At 62.6% G+C, this 21,905-nt stretch overlaps 1 protein-coding gene across 1 annotated transcript in view; it reads right to left on the bottom strand.

The window, feature by feature from the left end:
- ZFYVE28 (zinc finger FYVE-type containing 28) overlaps positions 1-21,781 on the bottom strand; it is a 45,426-nt gene extending 23,645 nt beyond the window's left edge. Inside the window, exons 1-4 of the mRNA XM_037126992.2 lie at positions 21,515-21,781; positions 5,731-5,871; positions 1,284-1,421; positions 511-713 (exon numbers count right to left, since the gene is read on the bottom strand). Coding sequence (XP_036982887.2) covers positions 511-713; positions 1,284-1,421; positions 5,731-5,871; positions 21,515-21,553 — 521 coding nt within the window. The 5' untranslated portion in view covers positions 21,554-21,781. The remainder of the gene's footprint in view (positions 1-510; positions 714-1,283; positions 1,422-5,730; positions 5,872-21,514) is intronic.
- Between the last annotated feature and the right edge of the window lie 124 nt (positions 21,782-21,905).

Below are 21,905 nucleotides of genomic sequence, written 5' to 3'. Positions count from 1 at the left end.
TGGACAGCACGGTCCCTCAGGGCTGCGCCCTGGGGCCCCAGCCCCGCCCTCTCAGCCCTGCCCCTCCTGGACTGTCCCCACCCACCTCCCAATGTCACCAGCCCCAGCCAGTGAGCAAATGAACACACACTCAGGTGCGTGAGTAACCCCCTGAGCCCAGTCACCAGCTCAAAGGCGGCAGGCCCACGGCGATTTCCCCCCCGCAGGACCCGTCTGGTGCACCTGAGTGTGCCAGGGAGGGCGGTGGTGGGGGGTGGACAGCCAGGGCCCCTGCGTGCTGGGTCACCTACCCCTGTCTTCAGGATGCACCTCTACTCCCTGGAGAGGTGTCCCAGCCTCCCCGCCACAGCCCCACGCTGTCCCCCAGGGCGACAGCCCTCGGGCGGCTGCAGCCCCTCCCCGTCCAGCGTGCCCCCCAGAGCCGGTGCGTCCCTCCCCGCACGGCACGGCCACAACCCGACCCCTGCGCCGACCCCTGTGCCGACAGCTCGTGCGCGGCCCTCAGGTCACCTCAGCTCGAACTCGGCAAACAGGACGTCGAAGTGTCTGAGCGCCTCCCGCATCTTCTCCGTGTAGGTGTCCAGGTCCCGCAGCGCCTGGTCTCGGAGGGCGCCCCGCACGCCCTCCAGGCTGCGGGTCAGCTCCTTGGCCAGCGGGCGCATGGCCACGCTCTCCAGTTCCCGGTTCATGATGATGGAGCCGGCAGCCAGGCACTGTGGGCAGGAGGGGTGGCTCAGGGCGCTGGCTCTCGGGGGTCACAGGGCTGCGCCTGGTCCCTGTGGGGCCCCAGCCTCCCTGCCCCCCACGCTCCTCCGGCCTGCAGAGACCAGGATCCCCAACACAGCCAGCCGACCCGAGCAGGGCCGGTCCCCGTGAGAGGACTGTGGTCCCCAGAGCCAGGCACATGTGGAAAAGGCTGGGACGTGGCTGTCATCCCCAAGACCCCCCTAAGCCCCCTCTCCCAGGTATCCCCGCCTCACAGCCCCTCACTCGCTATGGGGATGGTGGGCAGGGAAGTGGGCCCCTGCCCCGGGCTTCTCTGAAGTCCAGAGCTGTCATGGCAGAGGCCACGGACGCTCTCCCTGGGGCCTGGACCCCAGAGGCAGGCAGGAGGGGAGGGCCGGTGGAGCCTCGGGTACGTGTGCCTGTCCCCTCCCACGCAGCCCACAGGAGCAGCCCAGGTGCTGAGCTCAGAGCCATGCTCCGGGGCTGAGCAGGGCTCACAGAGAAACAGTTGGATGATGCCAACGCCGGGCCCCGGGCCCCAGGCACACGGCTGCTACCTCGGCACCGAACCACAGCTGGCCGGCCAGGCTGTCGTGCCGGACCTCCTCGGGGAACTTGACCCAGAAGTCCCTGGGCGCGCGGTCCTGGGGGATGCACAGGTCCATGATCTGGCTGATGATGTTCAGCACGTGGTCCTGCAACAGACGGGAGGGCACTGCGGCCTGGCTGCGGCTGGCGGGGGCAGGCCGGGCGCTCACCGAGGTGGCGGCTCGTCCGCACTGGCCGCGCAGCTGCTACTGACGTGCGGACTCCAGCAGGATCCACAGTGAGGAGTGAAACTCTGCCTCCCACTGCCCTCCGCGCGCTCAGGGGGGTCACGTCAGGGCGAAGCCAAGGAGGGTCACCGTCGTTCGTGTGCAAAACTACACGCTCATTAGTGACGATGACCATTAACCGTTTCAAGTACTCACGACCTGCCTCTGCTTACCCAGGACTCGCCTAGAGCACCGGCCGCTGCGCACGTCACTCTGTGACCTCCTCTGCTCCCAGAGCGATGCTGTCACCTTGACGGCCCTCTCACCCAACCCTGCCGACCCACTGCACCCCCCAAAGCCCGGCTGCCGTGACTGGCCCCCCAAATCCCCACTGAGCACCCACATGTGAGATTCTCAGGACAGAGCTGAAGAAATGGCATGGTAAGGCAGACAGACACCAATCTGATCGTCACCGCCGACTTGCTGTGTCGCTGACACGGATGTTAGCCCGTGTCACCCGGGCGTGTGCACAGCACAGGCAGACAAGACCTGTGATGCCCCTCCCACTGCCCACAGACTGCACCCCAAAGCCTCATGCAGCAGCTACAGTCGTGGGGGCTCAGACGGACTTTCCGCAGGCTGGGCTCCTGGGCGCAGCTGTTGTCCCGGCCGAACCTCCCCGCACGCCTTGGTGGAGGGCACAGCTGTCCTCTTCGTTCAGGTCTGTCCCCTCCCAACCCCTCTGGGACCAGCAGATCAGCCAGGGCAACAAGTTAGGACACCAGCCAGAGGCGAGGGGCACCAGCCTGCGCCTGGAACACAGGGCCCCGGGCGCCCCTCACACCGGCTGTGAGCCTTGGACAGGCCACTCAGCCTGTGCTCCTGCCACCGCTGAAACAACTGTTTTGGATGCTGTGTATAAAAGGGCAACGAGATCGCTGTTACTGCACCTTAAATTACACTCCATTCTCTTCTTTTAAATCGTCCTGCTCTTTAAACATGTGCCACTTGTGCTGTAGAATTACAGAAACATTGAAATTTACTTTTTTCTTTAATTTGTCAAAGATCAATTCAATGCACATTCCCCACAGAAACCTGGGAGCAGTGGAAAGCAGAGCCCTGGGGGAGAGGTGCGGGGCCGGGGGGCATGTCTCCCGATTCTTATTCTGGGGGGGGGGTGCTGCTCCAGTCGATGAGCTCATCCTGTGTGCACACACACGGTTCTGTGCCCTGGGGCTGTCATTACTGTGGGGACGTGTCATCATAACCTCACAAGTCCACCTTGTCTCGGACAGCCACGTGAGGCGTGAGCAGGTGACCCTCCCGTGGACTGCCGTGTCCTCCTGCCGGGCATCTGCAGGGTCTCTGACTCTGCACCTCCATGAACGACCAGCAGTCGCTGCTGCGGTGCGTGACTCTGAAGTAGGGGCCGTTTCCCTGGGGTCCCCACACTGCTGGGGACGGCATGACGAGGCTGGGAATGTAAGCCGTGCTTCCAGGCTCCTACTGCAGTCTGCCAGACTGCTTCCCAGAAAGACTGCACCACCTGGCCCTCTCGCCCTTGGCCACTCCAGGTCTCCGCATCCCTCCCTCCCCCACGCCAGGGCTTGCCATGTGTTTCTGAGGAAGCGGACTTGAGAAAGCACCGTGCAGGGAAGCACGTCCTTCACGGGCACACTGCACTCTGCAGGAGACTCTGTGCCCCACGGAAGCGTCAGCCCAAGCAACACAAAGACGACACACAGCCGCCGCCAAGCGGCTCGGCTGTGAGCTCGCTCTGCAGGACTTCAGGGTGGGAAGGTCCCTTTCTCGTGATTCTGTAAAGTGGTGAACAGATGCTGGAAAGGAAGAGCAGTCGGTGCTGCGTAAATGGCGGCCCCCGTCCAGAGCCGGGGTCTGGAGAACAGGACACTGGTGCCCTGCCGTCCGCGGCACACGAGCCGCAGCGGCCCAGACGCGGAAGTGGCCCGAGTGTCCGCCCCCAGACAGACGGGTAAAGAAGGCGCAGTGAGTGCACACACGTGGACATGCCGCCCGGCCGTGAAAATAAACTCTCGCCCTTTGCCATACCACGGATGGACAAGGGTGGGTGTCGTGCCGAGTGAGATAAGTCATACGCGGAAAGACAAGTGCCACAGGATTTCACACAGGCGTGGAATCCGAAACAGAAAGTAAACAGACACAACAAAAGAGAAACAGACCCACAGACGCAGAGAACAGGCCGCAGTGGAAGCGGAGGGATGGGGAGGGGGAGACTGAAAAAGAAAAACCTGCCAGGGCTCGGAGCTCGGCGAGGCGGTGGTCTGGCCCCACGCTGGGCTGCCCGAGGGGTGTGCGTGGACCTGCTCCCCATGCCGCCTGGCCTGCCAGGGCATCAGCTGCCGAGGGCCAGGGCAGGGTCTTGCTTTTATTCACTGACAGGCCCCCAGCGCCCAGAGCTGCGCCCAACACAGAGTGAGCCTGGCGAAGACTGGCTGGGACGGACGGGACTTCGGGGCCCCCGCAAACACAGGGAGCACCAGGAACCAAACGTGCGCCCTTGAACTACAACAGGGGAGGAAAATGAGCCAGGCTTTCCGAGAGACGAGACTTGGGTGCCAGGCGACTGCAGAGGGGAGAGGAGCAAGCGACGGGAGCTGCGACCGCTCTGGTCACCACCTTGAGGGGACTTTCAGGTCACGGCACAGGCGGAGGTCGCCGGTGAACCCCGGAAAACTCCCTGGTGGAAGAGACAGAGCTGAGAGTCCAGGGAAACTGAGGCAGCTAGAATCCAGAGGAGAGGGCACTGCCCCAGGACAGCCCTCAAGATCGGGGCCCTGAGGGTTCAGCGGGCCGCAGGCCACACCGTGCTGGTGAGGACCGGGCAGTGGGCCTGAAGGACTGGAGCAAGCGGTCACCCGGGCATGGCCTCAGCAGTGGAAGACAATCGTCCCTCACTGCACCAAGCATCTGAACCCGCCCAGTGTCTCAGAAACAGGCCCAGAAGGGCCCAAGTGTTTCCAGGCGACCAAACTGCAGCTCAGGGAGGTTCACAGGAAGAAGAAAACACTCGGCTCCCAGCAAGGTCAAGTTCACACTGTCAGGAGCCCACGAAAAATCCCCAGGCCTACAAAGAATTAGGGGCATGGGTCGCGTGAAGAAAAGAGAAGCGACCAATCAAAACCAACCAACACCTGCTGCGGACACAGTGAGATCCCGCCGAGGTCGATAGTCCAGAAAGTTATAGGAGATGGTGACCAAGTGACAAAGGAGCCACATGGGGGTGGGGAGGAAAACCACTGTGTCTGTGTCCCACGGGAATGCCCCGGATGGATGCACCTCGGGTCAGACACTGGGGGGCGGGCACAAGGAGCTCGGAGACGAGGCGGCCGAATCCAAGTGAGTGCGCGAGGGAGCGGCAGTGACGGGGCAGGTCCCAGGCTCACAAACCCATCGCGCACGTCATTCGAGGCCCCGAAGGGGGAGGGAGGGGACAGAGCACATATTTGAAGGGATAAAGGCCAAATTTTTCCCAAATTCAATGGCAACTATAAACTCACAGATGCAAGAAGTTCAGTGAACCTGAAGCACAAGAAACACTGAGAAAAATACGCCAAATTGAAGCATGGTCAAATTGATCAAAACTAATAAAACGAGGAAATCTTACAAGTAGAAGGAGAGAAAAAGAGGTGTCACATGTTCTCCCTGGAAACAAGGCCAGTGGGAAGAGAGGGGAGGCTCTGGCTGGTGGCTGGTGTGGCTCGGCCGGCGGGGCGTCACCCCACAGGCTAACAGGCTGCGGGTTCAGTTCACGGACAGGGCACACGCCTGGGCTGTGGGTTCAGTCCCCAGTCGGGGCGGTTGGGGTGTACACAGGAGGCAACCAATCGATGTCCCCCCCCCTTCCTTTTCCTCTCTCTAAAATCAATATGTATGTCCTCAGGTGAGGATAAAAAAAGAGAGAGAAACAGAGAGAGAATGAAAAGAACACATTGAGGGGAGAATGGTTAACAACTTACAATTCTAAACCAAGCAAAAAAATCTTTCAAATTCAAGGCAAAGCCCTTCTCCATCCAAGCACAGGCTAAAAGAACTGCCGGCCAGCAAACCGGCACCGTGGGAAATGCCAAGAGCGTCTTTCGGCAGAAGGAGGCCGACACCGGGTGGGGACAGAGGTCGCCACGTGGCCGCACAATGCGGGCGGGCCCTCTGCCTGACACCAAACGAGGCCTGGGTCCCGCCCAGCCCAGGACGGCCTGACCGCGCTCACCTGGCAGGAGCGGAACTGGCTGACCAGCAGCGTGCACCGCTGTGGGTCCTTCCTCCCGTCCAGGCTGTCCAGTTCGGCGGCCACCTGGTTCAGCTCCTCATCGGCGTAGTAGAACTGGGCGAGCAGCTGCGGGTCTGTCCTCTGCGGAGACAGACATGGCGGGCGTGAGCCGGGCAGGAGGCAGGGCGGCCCGGGGATGGCCTGTTCCCAGGCCGTGAGGTGTGGCTGTGGCCCAGGGCCCTGACCCCCGGGCAGTGAGCAGAGTGGGCGCTCCCATCAGCTTTCTGCACAGGAATCTCTCTGCTGCTTGTCCCTGACACACCTGAGTCCCTCTACTTTACAACCTCAGGGCTGTGCCTGCTTCTCGGAGGCCGCCCAAGGCTGTGGGGCCCCAGAGAACAGTGTCTCTGTGCGGAAGCCAGATGGTCAGTCCCACAGCCCCCTGTGATAGGATGACCCACAAATAAGGGGCCTGGGGAGAGTGGGGTCCAGGGGCCCCAGGATGATGGCCACCTGACCGACATCCTGAGACCTAGCTCAGGCGCGGGCCCAGGTCACCACAGCCCACTGGGGTCCTTCCAGCCCCCAACCCCCCCACCTCCCTTCACACCGTGTGGGTGCGGGCACAGTGGGGGACGCTCGCACAGAAGATGCCACGTGGTGACTGAAACCAGGTGGGTGGGCCGAGCCTCCTTCATTTGTCCTGCGGCCCAGCCCACCTGCCGACACGTACGTACGTCTGGACCAGTGAGCAGGGCGGCGGGACTGAGTCTAGGGCACGGAGCAGAGACGCCTCCGGGAGGCCGGGTCTGCTTAAGGCGACACCAGCTGGGGCCACACCCGCACCTGTCCACAGGAGGGCTCGGGCAGGGCACGCGTTACAGACCTCAGGCCCAAACACACCGGCGCCCCGGTGACAGGCCCTGCTGTGCCAGCCACGGCCAGGGAGGCAGTGACGATTCGGGCTCAGGAAGGGCCAAGGGCAGCCATGGTGCCAGCTGCCCGTCGCTCGCTCCCACTGGACCCTGGTGGGGACTGAGCCCCCAGAGGGCTTCTCGCTCAGCCCCTCAAGAGGAAACTGGGACAGAGAGAGGTACAGTATGGTGCCATGGGGCCAGGTGTGCCTGGTGCACCCCCGCCACGCTGGTGACCTTCATCCTTCAACACACAGAGAGTGACGAGTCGGCAGAAACCTAACTGTAACCCTTCTAAGCTGCTCCCTGTGCACTTTGGAAAGCGGCCCCTCAGCAGAGGGGAGGCTGCGGGCTGCAGGCTGTGTGAGGGGGCAGGGGGGCTGCTGGCCACGCACGGGGTCTCCTTGGGGGGGACGACAACGTGTTAGAACTACACGGAGGGGCGGCCGCACCGCCCTGTGAAGGTACCAAACGCCACAGAACTGTCTGCTCTAAATGCAATAGTTCACATCGCATCTCCTGAATTCTCTTAGTTAAAACAAAGTAAAGCGAGGCTCGCTCCGGGGGGAAGCACCCGGCACAGTGCCGGGTCCGGGAGAAGCCCTCGGCCAGCACACGCTCGCTGGCTCCGACTTCCCCGAGACGAGCAGCGCCGAGTGGTCACTCTCTGACTGAGAGACTGGGGCCTGAGTGCGGCCTGTGCCACACAGTGACCAGTGAAGACGGGCCCAAAAGGGCGCAAAACACACACCTCTCAGGGAAAGCACATTTCGGCCACATCAGGTTTTCAGTCATGGAGGCGGCCACCTGGGTGACTCGGGAAGGACGGTGCTAACAGCCAGTGCTGACGAGCAAGTCCAGAGGGACCATCCCCTGCAGCAAACGAGATGACTCGGGCGCGTCTTACACAGCGGCCCTTTCGCCCCACCCTGCACCTCTCAAAGGAGAAGTCCCCAGAGGGAACCCAGGGGCGGCCTCCTCTGTGCCCCTCCTGTGCACGGTCTCTGGACACACCCTGTCTACGGCCACACCCAGGACCTGACCGGCTGCCATGCCCAGGAGCTCCGCTTTGAGCCCGAGTTCAGTAAGAAGCTCACTGCAGGGAGTTCACAGAAGTTAGGGGGACCGAGTTGTGGCGTCAGCCCCGGAGTTCCAAGACAAGGCTCTCTCCCTCTCCAGATCCAAGCAAAACAGTGGGACCTCTGGCTGGGGCCTTGGAAGGAAGTAAAACTGCAAAGCTCCCCCTCTAGGGGCAAGGCGCTGTCCTTCTTGCCACCAAAGACGTCTCACTGACCACGCAAGTCGGCTGGTGCTCCTCTGCGGAGCCAGAGAGGACTCACCGCTGGACGCGTCAAACACGGGCCACAGGAAGACACCCCACATCCCGCAGCCCCGGGAGCTGCCGGAGCGGTCAGCGCCCTGGTTCACCTTGTCCTCCCTGCACACCCACGCCTGCCTCCCGGCCGGTCACAGACCATCCGACTCCAGAAGCTTTGGAACTGCTGCTCCGGAGGGAGGCAGGCCCCAGCCTCACAGGCCACCCGGGCCCTGCAGAAGGCCTTTTCTCAACTATGCAAAAAAGTTCAATGGAGCCACAGCTGTTCTGACGTCCAGGAGCCCACCAAGCCGGCGCAGGCAGAACCCGCCCACCAGCTGCAGCCCCACCCACCCCCGCTCTCCGCAAGGCTACCTACGCCCTGCATCCCGACTCACACGGCCCCTTCATCACAGCTTGGTTGTTGCCATATGTAGCCCTCAAATGTATTTCTGGCTGTTTTTCACTCTATAAAAAGCATGTCACGCGTAAGTGGTATTTTGAGGCTGGCTTTTCAGTTGTCACATCCTGTGCGCTGTGCCGCGAGGTGGCTGGCTGTCCCACAAATGGCGGCCCTGAGAGCAGCCCACGTGCACTTGGCCTTGCCCCCAGAGGGCGCCCAGGCCTTGGGGGATTTGCTGTGCGGGTAGATTCACGGCTGCCCCCTCACCGTGTGCGCACAGCCCCAGGAGGCAGGCATCAGTTCCCCACTGCGGCCCTAACAAATCTCCGCTGACTTTATTTAGTGGCTTAAACAAAACGCACCCGTTGGCAGGTCTGCTGGACAGACCACCAGGGGTCTCCGTGGCTGCACCTGAAGGCGGCAGGGCTGCCCCTCCTCCTGGCAGGTGGAGGGGAGAGCTGCTCCCTCGCTGTCCTCCTCCCTCGGTGGCTCCTGGGTCTTTGGAGACATCAGTGGGGTACCTCCTGGACCTTCTTCCACAGTCACAGCCCCCGGTCACACTGGACCCCAGCTGACGTCGGCCCATCTCATCCTTTCCAGGGCAGTTGACCGGCGACCTTCCTCCTAGTCTGCCACGGAGCCCGAGCTGTTCCCAGGCTCCCAGGGTCAGGATGCGAGCATCTCGGGGCCATTACCCTGCCTGCCGCTGGTGGCGTTTCTGGGTCACACAGCTGGCACCCAGCAGCCGCAGCTCCCAGGTCCCACCTTCCCCAGCACAGCACCAGGGGCGTGGTGTGCTGCCACCGAGTGGGGTGGAGCCCCAGCGCTGGACTCCTGGGCCCGAGCTCCCCTGCACAGGGTGGCTGACCACGTGAGGAGGGAGTTTCCAGCTCACAGTCCCAAGGTGGCGGGGCCTGGGGGTCTGGGTGGTGGCCACTGGGGTATGCAGTCATGGGGACAGTCACAGCTGGGGCTGAGGTCCCAGCCAGGGGTGCCCTGGCCCTGATGCTGACTGGGGCACCAGCAGGCAGGCCAGTCCTCGTCTCACCCCCAGACCCACACTCAGTGCAGTGGGTGGCTCTGCTGGTGACCAGCCGATGGGAGACCAGGAAATCTCTCTCCTGCCAAGAACAAGGCCAGCCTGCTGGTCAGGACCTCTCCGGCCCTCCCAATAAAAGTCCAACCTCAGCCCGGGCTGGGTGGCTCAGCGGGTTGCAGCATCGTCCTGCACACCAAAAGGTTGCAGGTTCGATCCCCATATTCCCATCAGGGCACATGCCTCGGCTGTGGGTTTGGTCCTCGTAGAGGTATGTGTGGAAGACAACCAATCCACAGTGCTCTCATTGACGTTCTCTCCCTCCCTCCCTCCCTCCCTCTTTCTCTAAAGTCAATAAAATGTCCTCAGATGAGGATTAAAAAAAAAACCCAACCTCACCCCCCAGCCTCTCCCTTCTTTCCAGGAAACAGGATGAATCGGGCTGGGATGCAGGCAGGCTCCCAGCGAAGCACCTTCTGTTCCAGGACAGAAAGGGAGCGCGAGGATGAAGTAAACCCGCCACTGTCCGGCCACGCCGGCGGGAAGCCAGGCCAGCCGCTCCCCCCCCACCCCCCGCCCCCCCCAGCGAACGGCACGCACAGGGCAGAGTGAGAAAGGGCTGCGCCCTGTGCTCTGTTTTCTTCAGTCAGGTTTCGAAGGGGCGACAGGACTCCGACGTGATGCCTGACCACGCCGCTCGCTTCCAAGGGCAGGTGAGAGCACAAAACTGCAGGAGGAAGTCTTTTCGAGATCGCTCAGTCCTGCTCAATCCAGGGCTGCCATGGTGGCGGCCCGTCACGTTGGGCTGGAGACATGAACATCTCATCGTCACCGACTGGGGGCAGGACAGGCAGGCTCCTTGGGAGGCGTGCCCACTCCGGCTCTCCAGCCACCAGGGTCACCAAGAGTGCCAGGCCAGAAGGGACAGCCGGACCCAGAACCATGGGGATGGCCTTCAACCTCTGCCCTGCCCTGCAGGGGCGCACACCTGCTGGGCACCGGCCAGCACTGTGGGAACACACAGAGGACAAGGGGAAGACAGGCGAAGGGGAGGGCGAGGGGCCCGTGGATGATGGCAGAGCTGTTCAGCCTCGGCACTTGACCTTGGGGCCAGTAGCCTGTGCTATCCTAGGCCTTGCTGGGCAGAGGGCAGCATCAGCTACTAGCCGCCAACAGAGCATCCCCTCGAACCTGTGACACCAAAAATGTTTCCAGACGTCGCCAAATGTCCTTGAAGGCTGGTCGCCCCCATTGAGAACCACTGGAATTGGGGGGGGGGGGCAGGTGGGTCTGGTGAGGTGGGATTTGCAAGAAGGGCTGGTCCGGGAAGAGCTCAGTGGGGCTGCGCAGGACAGCGGCGGGGAGAGGAGGGTGCAGGTGGGGCCCCCTGTTCCCGGAGGCGAAGAGTGGAGCCTGGGGCTTCACTCTGGGAGGGCCGAGCGTCCGGGAAGAGAGAGGAGACGAACTTCATGTTTAAAACGTGGTTCCAGCTGCTGCGTGGGGACAGCCTGGGGGTGGACGAGGGCAGATGGGGGCACCGGCGATGCCGGTGGCTGAACACAGAGGAGGTGCGGGGCTGGAGGTGGCACCTCCCAGAAACACTCTTCTGTCCTTACTTCAGGCAGCACTGACACATGGGACTGAAAGCCTGTCACTGCCACCGTCCCTGAAGTGCTTGGCTCGGAGGCACCTGGCACGCCGCGGGACCGTGCCGCCGCCGCCACTGCCACCACTGACCTCGAGAACCGGTCGCATCCTGCAAAGCTCAAAGGCGGCCCCACCGAGCAGCGCCCCCGCCCGGCACCTGACTCCTCCCTTCTGCCTGGAAGAGCCCGGCCACCTGGAGGGCCTCACGGGGAAGCGGGATCGCCAGCATCTGTCCTTCTGTCACTGGCCTATCTCACGGAGCATGCCGTCCTCCGGGGTCACCCATGGTATGGCAGGTGCCAGGGTCCCCTCTGTGAGGCTGGACAGGAATGGACAGACCACCCTGTGCCTGCCGTCCCCCACCACTGTGAAACGAGGCTGCTGAGACGAGATGAAGGGCGTGTCACCACGGGTTTGCTGCTGGTGGGGATGCGCAGTGACGGGCCAAGAGAGAGTCAGATCTCTGTCCAGGGGTGGCCAGGATGGGATGGGTGGGTGGCGTCACGGCTGCAGGGACACGTGTGAGCACCGTCAGGGCACAGAGGGCTGAGAGCTGGCCGGCCACGTGCCAGAGTCCGGGAGACGGAGAAGGGCTGGAGCCAGGGACACACCGCCCGTGGAGGCTGGGCGAGGAGACAGGGCGGGACAGCGTGAGGTGGGATGCAGCCCCGAGGTGCCCACCGACCAGGGAGACAAGGGAAAGCAGGGGCGACAGGGGCAAGCACAGCCGGCTCTAGGAGGCGATGACACAGTGGGCCGTGGGGGAGGGGTGGGGGAGGAGTCAGCCTCCTGTGGCCTTGGCAGAACTGAGAGCCAGGGGCATCAGGGTCCACGAAGCTCTCCTCAAGGCTGGGGGTGGGTGACCGGGCTATTGTTTTAGAGACAGGAGGTCACAGCAGGTTTCACCTCAAGGGGAATGATCTAGAAGACTGGGAGAGACCAGAAGAGAACCCAGGGTATACCACTAAACAGGCACAGGGGGTGAGGTGCAGTGCCCGGGGGGTGTGAGGTCCAGTGCCCGGAGGTGTGAGGTCCAGTGCCCAGGGGGTGTGAGGTGCAGTGCACGGGGGGGTGAGGTGCAGTGCCCGGGGGGTGTGAGGTCCAGTGCCCGGAGGTGTGAGGTCCAGTGCCCAGGGGGTGTGAGGTGCAGTGCCCGGAGGTGTGAGGTCCAGTGCCCAGGGGGTGTGAGGTGCAGTGCCCGGGGGTGTGAGGTGCAGTGCCCGGGGGTGTGAGGTGCAGTGCCCGGAGGTGTGAGGTCCAGTGCCCAGGGGGTGTGAGGTCCAGTGCCCAGGGGGTGTGAGGTGCAGTGCCCGGGGGTGTGAGGTGGAGTGCCTGGGGGGTGTGAGGTGCAGTGCACGGGGGGGTGAGGTCCAGTGCCCGGGGGAGGGGGGGTGAGGTGCACAGGGGGGTGAAGTCTGGTATGTGGGGACTGAGGTCCAGTGCAGAGGGGAGGAGGAAGGCCCAGTGTGCTCTGGGACCTTGTCCCTGTCCAGGTCAAGGGCACCAGCACAGAAAGAAGCCCAGTGCAGACTGTGGGGAGGGGGGGGTGACCACGTGGAGACCGAGGCCTGGCTGTCCCAGAGCACAGGACTCTGGAAACCCAGAAAGACCAGGACTCAGAGAACCTCCTGGAACCAGATCACAAAACCGGGGTAGTGCCGCCCCCCTCCGTCAGCCGCGCTGCCACCACCAACTCCACAGGCCGGGCGGCTGAAACACGTTTATTTTCTCGTGGTTCTGGAGGCTAGAAGTCCAGGGTTGGTGTTGGCGGCAGCCGCGGCGGGGCTGCACTTCGCAGGCCCAGGGCCGGCCCCAGACACTGCAGGAGCCCCACCTGGCCGGACCCGGGGGCCCAGGGGGGCAGGTGTGGACACGGCGTCCGTGGGGGGCCAAAGGGGGGGATCCCAGGCCTGGGAATCCAACCGCAGGGGCTGAGTGGGCCCGTGTGACTCTCGCCACCAGCCTCTGACACTCAGTCCCTCGGGGGCCACCCCGCACAGCCCGGACCCTGCAGTCTCCGAGACACGGACTTATATGAAAACGTCCATGACACGTGTTCCTGACCCTCCCTCCTCTCCCGCTCTGACCGCACCCGGCACGCCTTCCTTCTTCTCTCCCTCCCGCCCAGCTGTCCCGGCATCACCCAGGCTTGAGTCACACACTTAACTCCCGTCTGGAGTCAGCGGACAGCTCGCCCGACCACGGGACACCTGAGGACCCACACGGTGATGCCGCCCCCGTCCGCTCGCTTTGCTTCTGGGACTCCGGTGGCCCAGCCACTGCCCTGCCTCCTGCGGGTCTCCCACCCCGGCCTCCTGACCCCACCCCCGACCCAGGTCCTTCTCCTGGAGAGCACGTCCCGGCCTGTCCTCCAGGACTTGGGAGGGGGCTCTTCTGTCCCCATCCAAAACTGCCCTCCCTTTCCGACACCAGAACCCCCCGGGAGTCAGCGTCCCTCCGACCACAGCCCTCAGCTGCAGACCACACTTGAGGGTCGGTCCCAGCAGCTTCGCCCTGCGGTATCCGGGCATTTAGCCCAAGGCACCCTGCTGCGACCTGGGCTCACTGAGCCAGAACCAGAACCAGAACAGCAGCTGCTGGGCACGTGCAGGGGGGCGGGGTGCTGCCCCTGGGAGGCCTCAGCACATCTGGGGCGGGTCTTCGTCCTCGGCTGGGTGGGCTCCGCGGCTGGTGTTGCCCGGTGGGCTCCAACCCTCCTCTTCCACGTGAGTGCCTCTCCGCCCTTGGTCGGTGGGCCCTGCTGAGTGCAGACTCTTGCTCGGGGCTCGCCACTCTCTCCCAGGTTTCGTAGCTTTTCACCGTGACCTTCACCTCAGAGGTGTTTTATCTGCCAGGCGCCCAGGTGACTCTGCGCCCACAGGGGACAAAGCGATGGGTAGGGCTCCGGGCCCCTGGCACAGAGGGCACCGCTTCCTGAAGCCTTGGACGCGCTCCCTCCGAAGCTCAACCTGGGCCCCAGCCCTGGCCCTATGGTGGTCCGGCCACCCACAGCTCCGCCAGGGCCACCTCCCACAGGGCCGCCCCGGGTGGTCCCAAGAGGCAGCACCCACCCCCAAGAGGCAGAGCTGAGCACAGGCTGGCCCTGTGGACCCCATGGGCGGACGCATGGGGGCTGGGCCTCAGCACACCAGGCCCCTCCAGGACCTTGGCCCGGAGCATCTTTTGACTCAGCTGAAAAGCATCTTTTCCCTGGGCTACCTTAAAAAATGCTACACTTCTGAAAAAAACTCTAAAAACGCTCAAATTCTCTCCGTTGAGGTTAAAGTCACACCACATACAGTTGGCCGTCTGAACGTGTGCAGGGCGGCACCTGCACCCCCACAGCACGGTCGGGCCGTCCTTGCTCTCCGCTCTCCTGCGGGAAAGCCTCTTCGCGGCCTGCACCTTCCAGCTGTCGCCCCCGCCCCGTGCCCCCCCAGCTCTGCTCCGGCTCTGGACTCCCCTGTCCGACCTCTCACATCCGTAAAGCCACATGTGCCAGCTGGAGAGGCTGGTCAGAGAGGTGCCCATGCTCGGACAGAGTGCAGGCTCGGCGCCCAGTCCGGACGTGGGCAGGCAGTAACCCACTGGGTCTCTCGTGCCGGTCTTTCTCTCTCTCTCCCTCCAAAGAAACTCTGCCACCTAGAAGGGCCTGGCAAGACAGACTCACAAAGTCCTGAAAAGCAGGGACCTCCAGCCAGGGCTGCTCTACCCGGCAAAGGTATCACTTACAACGAAGAGATGGTAGTGCTTCCCAGACAAGGAAAAGCTGGAGTTCACCAACCCACTGTCACGTGAGATGTTAAGGGGACTTACGTAAGAAAAGGATGATGGGAACCACGAATGATAAGATGGCGATGACGACACATGTACCAACAACTGACTCTGAAGCACGCTGAGCAAACGCGAGGAGGGGGACAGAGTCATGGACACAGAGCTCGGCCAGCTGTTTGAGGGTTGCCAGATGGGAGGGGGTGGGGGGAGTGCATGAGAAGGTGACGGGAGTAACAAGTACAAACACTCTATTTTGCCGTATGTAATGCACTCTTTTTGCTGAATGTTTTGAGGGAAAAGAGAAGGATACACATTATAACAGAGGTTTAGGGATTCTATTCCATGGGTTTAGTAACACTGTGCAACATGTGTGCAGAACCACGGGTGTGCGTGATACACGGCAGAGTATAGCGGGCAGTCACAGAGCAGCCACGGATGCCGAGTGCAGCACAGGACAGGGAGCGGCCACGGAGCATATCCGCAGGACAGATGTGAACGGGGGGTGGGGGGGCTGCCTGAGTGGAGGGGGTGCTGGGTAGAGCGGGCCAAAGTGGGGGGATCAGGGCAGCTGTAATCGCATAATCAGTAAAACATAATTTAAAAAACGTGTCTTTAATAAAGACGTGCCCTCGGGTGAGGATTAAAACCACGCACACCTGGTTCCCCACACTGCGTTCCTGTTTCTAGCCTTCCCCCCCCCCCTGGCTGCAGCAGGTGCTTCGCTCCCTTTCGTGGCCGAGCGACGCCCCACGGAGGGCGCAGCCCGAGGCTGGCCCGCTCTGCCCCTGTGGACGGGCCTGTGGGCAGTTCCCGCCTTCTGGCTGTGATGATTGATGCTGCTGTGAGCTCGCTGTGAACTTGCGAATGCTTCTGACTTTGAAGTACTATGTTCTCAGTTTAGACTTTTAAAAAAAGTTTTAATCCTCACCCGAGGACATATTCATTGGTTTTAGAAAGAGAGTAAGGGAGGGAGGGGAGGAGAGAGAGGGGGCAAGAACATGGGTGTGAGAGAGAGAGACTCGGATGGATCAGCTGTCTCCGCACACACTCCGACTGGGGGCTGAGCTCAAGACCTTTTGGTGCACAGGACTACGTTCCAACCAACCCAGCTGCTGGGGCAGAGCCAGACTTTTTTATAATGGTAACATCCCTAAAAATAATTAGAATCATTCTGAAGAACTGAAAATCCAAAGGTAAAAATGGCTTCTCTGAAGACAGCACCCACAGTGGGTGTGGCAGCCCACATGCCCCCAGGATCCGGGCACCGGGTAGGACGTGGGAGGTGAGGCGTGGCTGGAGCAGAGCCCCCCAGGCAGGTCAGTTGGGAGGACCACCGGCCATGAAGGGCGTCCCCTCCCCAGTGACTCCGCCCACCCAGCATGGAAACAATGTGAAAAGGAAGAGCTTCCAACAGGTCCTGCCTGCAAGAAGCCGAAGGCCCTCTGTCCCGCCCCACACCCACCCAGTATGTCCTGTTCTCTGCTGCCCCCTCTGCTCAGAGGGGCTTCCAACCCATTCGTCTCAGTCTCCCCTCTCCCAGCACCTGACCGGCCTGTCAGTGTCTAAGTTTCTTTGCCATCCAACTGTGAAAAGTACAAAAGCAATTGTTTCTCTGAAAGAGACACTTGGCGAACACTGAGCACAGTGCTAGCCCCGCCCACCAGACTCCCGGCTGGGACCACGGACCACACAGCTGTGGCTGCAGGCCACAGACCTGCCTGGGAGGCTCCAGCCAGCTCACACGGGCCTCTGAGCCCCCATTTGAAAAACAGGGTTCGTTAGGACAGTGTAACCATTGACAAGCACCCTAAAACGTCGGCGGCTAAGCCAATGGAGTCCTACCCCCACCCATAATCACACCAGCCCCGCCCCTGTACCCATGCCCTCCATGGCCCTGGGGGCCTCTCCTGGGTCCTGAGCCCCTGGTCACAGCCTCAGGAAGACAGGTAGAGAGATCTGGGGGCCAGGCCTGACATGGTGGCCCCACGCTACCCGCGCTGGCTGAACTTCAGCCGCCCACTGTCACTCGGGAGGTGGGTGCTGTGGCAGTGAGGACCCGTCAGCATGCCTGAGGGTCTGTGCCCCCAAACCGAGTACCTGACATGCCACCAAAAAGGGGGGGTGCACCTGTTGAGACACTTCCGCTGTCAGCATAACCCATCAGAAGTCACTGGAAACTTTGATGGCCCCTGGGGCTCCAGAAAACTCCTGAGTCAAGGCCACGCCCTCTCACCCACCAGCACGTCCCACTGGCCATGACTGCATCCCATTGGACGTGACTGCAGCCATCAGTTAGCCAGGTCGTTCCTGACGGCCTTCCACCCAGACGGTCTTCTCAAATCCCATGCAGCAGGTCCCGTCACCCCCCGCAACAGACAGGAAAACTGAGGCCGGGCTGGGGCCTGTGGGATGCCCTGGAGGGACAGCCCTGGAGGGCCCTGCACAGCCACTCCCTCCTCGGGCCCAAGGGCGGCAGGCAGGACAATGCATCCTTGGGCCCCGTGGCACCAGGGGTCTGCCGCCCCACAGCTGGAATCGGGGGATGGCACACAGCACCACACAGCACTGAGGCACGTGTGCTGCCCCTCGAAGCAAGAACCACGCCGGGCCGTCCAGACGATCAGGTCACTGTGGCGCATTCTGCACACTCGAAGCAAGTGTGTCTGCTCTTCTGGGGCTGCCTGAGCTTCGGCAAGGCAGTAAGCTCTGAAGTGGCCTAACGGGCTCCCTTTCCCGGAGGACTGGGGGGAGGGGGGAGCATACCACCTCCCACTGGACACCCTGGCCAGACACCATTAGGTGACGCTCCGACCTCGCCCGAGACTCACCCATTTAACAGAAACCACACTGTGCACTTCCCGAAAGTGCACTGCCACCAGCAAAGAGCAGGCCCTGGGCGATGACATGTAGCTGGCCTCTGCCCGGCCTGCAGGTGCTGACGGCTGGGGCTAGGCCAAGGCCCCCACGCCCCCCGCTGTGGACAGGGACGCAGGCAGGCCTAGGACAGGAGTCCAGAACCCTGCTGAGTCACCTCCACCCCAGGCTTCGGAGCCAGCCAAGCCGGCCTGATTTGCCCACAGCCTGGCAGCGCCAGTGCATCTGAAGGAAGCCTCTGGGAGGGGCGGCGGACTGGGCAGTGGAGAGGAGGGGCCGATGCCTCTGAGTTCAGGGAGGGGACACAGCGCGCTGGACCTGCCAGCCCCACCCTGACTCAGCACTGCCCAGCATCCTTCCCAGAACTGCCTGGCCCCGTTCCGGGCTGAGCACCTGCTAGAAGCAGGAGATGGTCTGGACAGAGCCTGTGCGGCCAGGCTTTCCGGAAGCCTGGCTTTCCAGTAGCTCCCCTAAGAGAGAAGCCCCCTGCTCTGAGGACAGCCTCAGTCGCAGCCAGGCACTCCTAGTTGATCGGCTGAAAAAAAAAGCCAGTCTGCAGCCTCGCTAGCAGTTAACATGAAAATCCCAAGCCCTGGTGCAGCATCTGTGCCGGGCTCAGGGCTCTGACGGAGCTCAGTGAGGACAGCGTGGCCGAGTGGGCCACCACACCGCTGTGGCGGGGCTGTCCATCTGGACAGCATCGCCCACTGCCTGTCGATTCTGCCTCAGAGATGGAGAATACAAAGTCAACCGGGCCACCATTCATATGCTCTTTGGGGATGGCCAAGAAGTCCTCCAGGGGCCAGCCCGGGGCCCCTCCCCCCACGCCACGGTCTCACCCCTTTGCCCCGTCATCAGGGATCAACAGCAACGTGATCATCCTGCCAGAAACATGAGTGTTGGTATCTTCACCTTTCTCAGCTGACTCCGTCCTGGAAAGGTGCTCCCTAAACAAAAGCCCAGAACGAATTTCACCAACACGCCCAGGGAAGCACAGGCTAGGCAGCCCCTCACCCCCTGGCCTTCCCAGGCCGCCCTCAGTCTGCTAAGACACTCGTCCCCAGTGAATGGCATGAAACAGAGTCACAGTGGCGTTGGAAAGTTGGCCTTCAAGAACCTCTAGGAAGTGTGAGCATCTGCAACTAGCGTTTCCTCGTTAAACCACCGCAACACACACCCGACTTATTTCTTACTCACCTCAGGTGGTTATTAATGATGCAGACAGGAATTAGTGAGCATCAGGTCGGAACGGTTTAAAGCATTTGCAAATGCTTCTACAACTACCAGAACAATGAGTATTTTGGGTTTCAGAGTATTTTCCACTGCACTGTAATGAACAAGAAGTTCAGTGTTTGGTTTTAACCCAGAGCTGGGAGTAAATCGAGAATGCCCTCGGAATCCTGCACGCATCTAAATACAAAAGTGGAAAGCCCTCAGGCAGCCGTCCCCCAGCACGCCCTCCCCACAGCTGGCGTTTAACTCCTCCAGGACCGGCTGGGCGCTCCCTGGTGCCAAAATGCGTTTCACCGAATAGGAAGGAGGGGCAAAAACTCAGTTCATACCGCCAGGCAGAAATGTGAGCTCCGGTGTGACAAAGGAAAACCTTCCTGGGGTGACCTAACACGCCCCGCCCCTCCCGATGGTCAGGACGCTGAACTGCAAGGCAGGTCAGGGATCAGGGGCTGCCCAGCCTCAGGCCGACCGCAGAGCACTGCTCTCCACAAAGTCACGCAGGACACAGGGGTCTCAGATGCAGTGCAGGGGTCAGCAACACATATCTGACAGCATGATGAGAGATGACAGTGAGGAACAGGTGAGGGTCAGAGGGTCAAAGTCGACCCTGCCACCCCAGAGCAAACAGCTGTGGGCACAGCCAGCAGGGTGGAGGACTCGCCCTGCCCCCGCTTGCCCGGTCAGCACCCAGGGCTTGCCTTGGAAGGGCGGCAGCCTGCTGAAGAAGGAAGCACAGGGACACAATTCCCAATTCTGGGGCATGAGCTCAAGGACGGTATCATTTTCCACTTCTGAAGACTTGCCCTCAACCAAAACAGGCAGGGCCAGGAAAATTACCCAGCTACTGATGAAACACAGTTTCTCCCCTTCCGACAACAGCGCAGGCACGGTGGCCCCGCAAACGAGGCTCTTCCACAGCCACACCTGGACAGCGGCAGCCAGCAGCCACGGGACCCCCAGGGCCCCAGACGAAGCCTGAATTTTCAGAGAACAAATTGTTACTTGACCTGTGATACATTTCCCTTGGCCCTTGCCATTTGTCACTGAAGAAACAATGCTGCTTCCCACCACCAAATGACCTTTTGACGAGTGAACTTAGTTTTTCTTCAACCCGTGATAAAAGTCACATACACAAGAAGCTGCTCCTGTGCAGAAGCCGCCCGTCACCTTCCCCTGCAGCCTGCACAGCAAAAGCAGGCCGGACCCAGCGAGAGCCTCCCTGGGGGACCTGCCAAGGGTGGAGGCCCTAAACTACACTCAACCTTAGGGAGCCCCGGGCACTGGGGAACCGCCGCCATCAATTAGCAGCTGCTGCAGGACACGAAGGACAGGGCTGCTGCTCCAGCAGGAAAGAACGGAAATCTAAGGCCCCCAAGGCGGGCCCCAGGCATCCTGAGCCCCCAGTCCAACACTCACACTGGGACGGCTCTTCCCTCCCAAGGCCTCTAGGCCTTTGGGCCCCTGCGCTCTCGCTCCCCGACCTGCAGAGACTGCCGGATCTAAGGATCTGCTGCCTCCCTGCATGGGGGCACCGAGAGGGCAGGGATTTAAGGAAACCCCTACCCGGAGAAACCACCCTGGGGGTGGGGGAGGACGGGAGCTGAGAAGCCTAATCCAGAAAAGTAGTCAGCCTGGGGGAAGGGGTGGGCACCTGGTCCATCAGAGACACTACGACCTCGGATATCTAAGGCGCCCTCAGGTCGCCCGTAACCCCACCCAAGCCTCAATCCCCCAACCAAGACCTGGGCGCCCGGGCCCTCCCACAGCGCCGGCCCCGACACGGAGAAGGAGCCCAGGACCCTGCGTCGGGCTCCGCGATGCCGTTGCCCTGGCCGCTCGGGCTGCAGCGGACACGAGCCTGAACAGGCAGGCGGCGGGGACGCTACGCCCGCAGTGCCACTGGCGCAGCAGCCAGGGCGCGGGGAGCGCGGCCCGGATCCGGACCCCGACCCCGTGCGGAGGAGGGATGCCGCGCCAGGAAATGGGGGAACTGCCTCCGGTCCTGCTCCGGGAGCGTGCGGGTGGGCACCGGGCGCGGATGGGGACGCCACTGGCCGAGGTGCGGAAGGGTCCCGGTTCGGGAAGGCAGGGCCCAGACAGTGGATGGGGATTCGCTCTGGATACCGAGACCCGGGAGAGGGGCACGGGATCCCTGTAGAACCTGAGGGAAGTGGGAAGGGGACCAGACCACTCCGGAGTGCAGAGCGAGGTTGAGAGGTAATTTGAAGCCCAGGGTAAAGAGGTGGGGGCGGCGGGCAGAGGGGAATGAGGGAGTCACACCCGGGCAGGCGGGGGGATGGAAGTATTCTTCGGGGATCCAGGGGTAGGGGTCTGCCACAGGCTGAAGTGAGATGCGAGCGGACTGGGATGGGAAGAGAGGGGAGCCGCCCTGGCCACGGACGGGGTGAGAGGGGTGCCCACAGGCCAAAGGCTAGCGCGGGCGGTCTACCGTAGACGGCGCTGGGGCTACCCCCTGGGACACAGCCATTCGCTGGGCTGGAACTGTGCCCCACTGCTCGCGAAGGCGACAGTCCGTGCCTGGTGGAGGGGCGGAGGACTGTCTACGCAGGCGGGACGGGGCCGCTCACCTTGGGTTTGTACAGCCACTTTCGGAACCTGTGCATCATCGCCGCGCCGGCCCGGCCCGCCCGGCGGCCCTCCCTCCGCGGCGCTTCGCCCGGGCCCGGCTGCGGCGGGCGGTCCCGGGGCGCCGGGCGGGCAGCGGGCAGGTGCGGGGACAGGTGTGCGGCCGGGAGATGCTCCGCAAGCAGCGCGCCACGGGTACCCGCAGACAGCGGCGGGCGGACGGGCTCACGCGGCACGGGGCGCCGGCTCCTCGCCGCTCACTGACACCCCACGACTCCGCCGGCCCCCACCGCCCAGCGCTGCACATGCGCTGATGCCCGCGAACCCCCGCCCCCCGTCCGAGGCGCGCTCCCCGCCCGGGGGCGTTGGGAAGCACCCAGCGGGGCTGGGGAA

The sequence above is a fragment of the Artibeus jamaicensis genome, unplaced genomic scaffold, assembly GCF_021234435.1.
Source record: "Artibeus jamaicensis isolate MK-2021 breed Jamaican fruit bat unplaced genomic scaffold, CSHL_Jam_final contig_76, whole genome shotgun sequence".
NCBI lineage: Eukaryota > Metazoa > Chordata > Mammalia > Chiroptera > Phyllostomidae > Artibeus > Artibeus jamaicensis.
The sequence above is the reverse complement of the archived record's forward strand: the minus strand, read 5'-3'. Positions and strand labels throughout refer to the sequence as shown.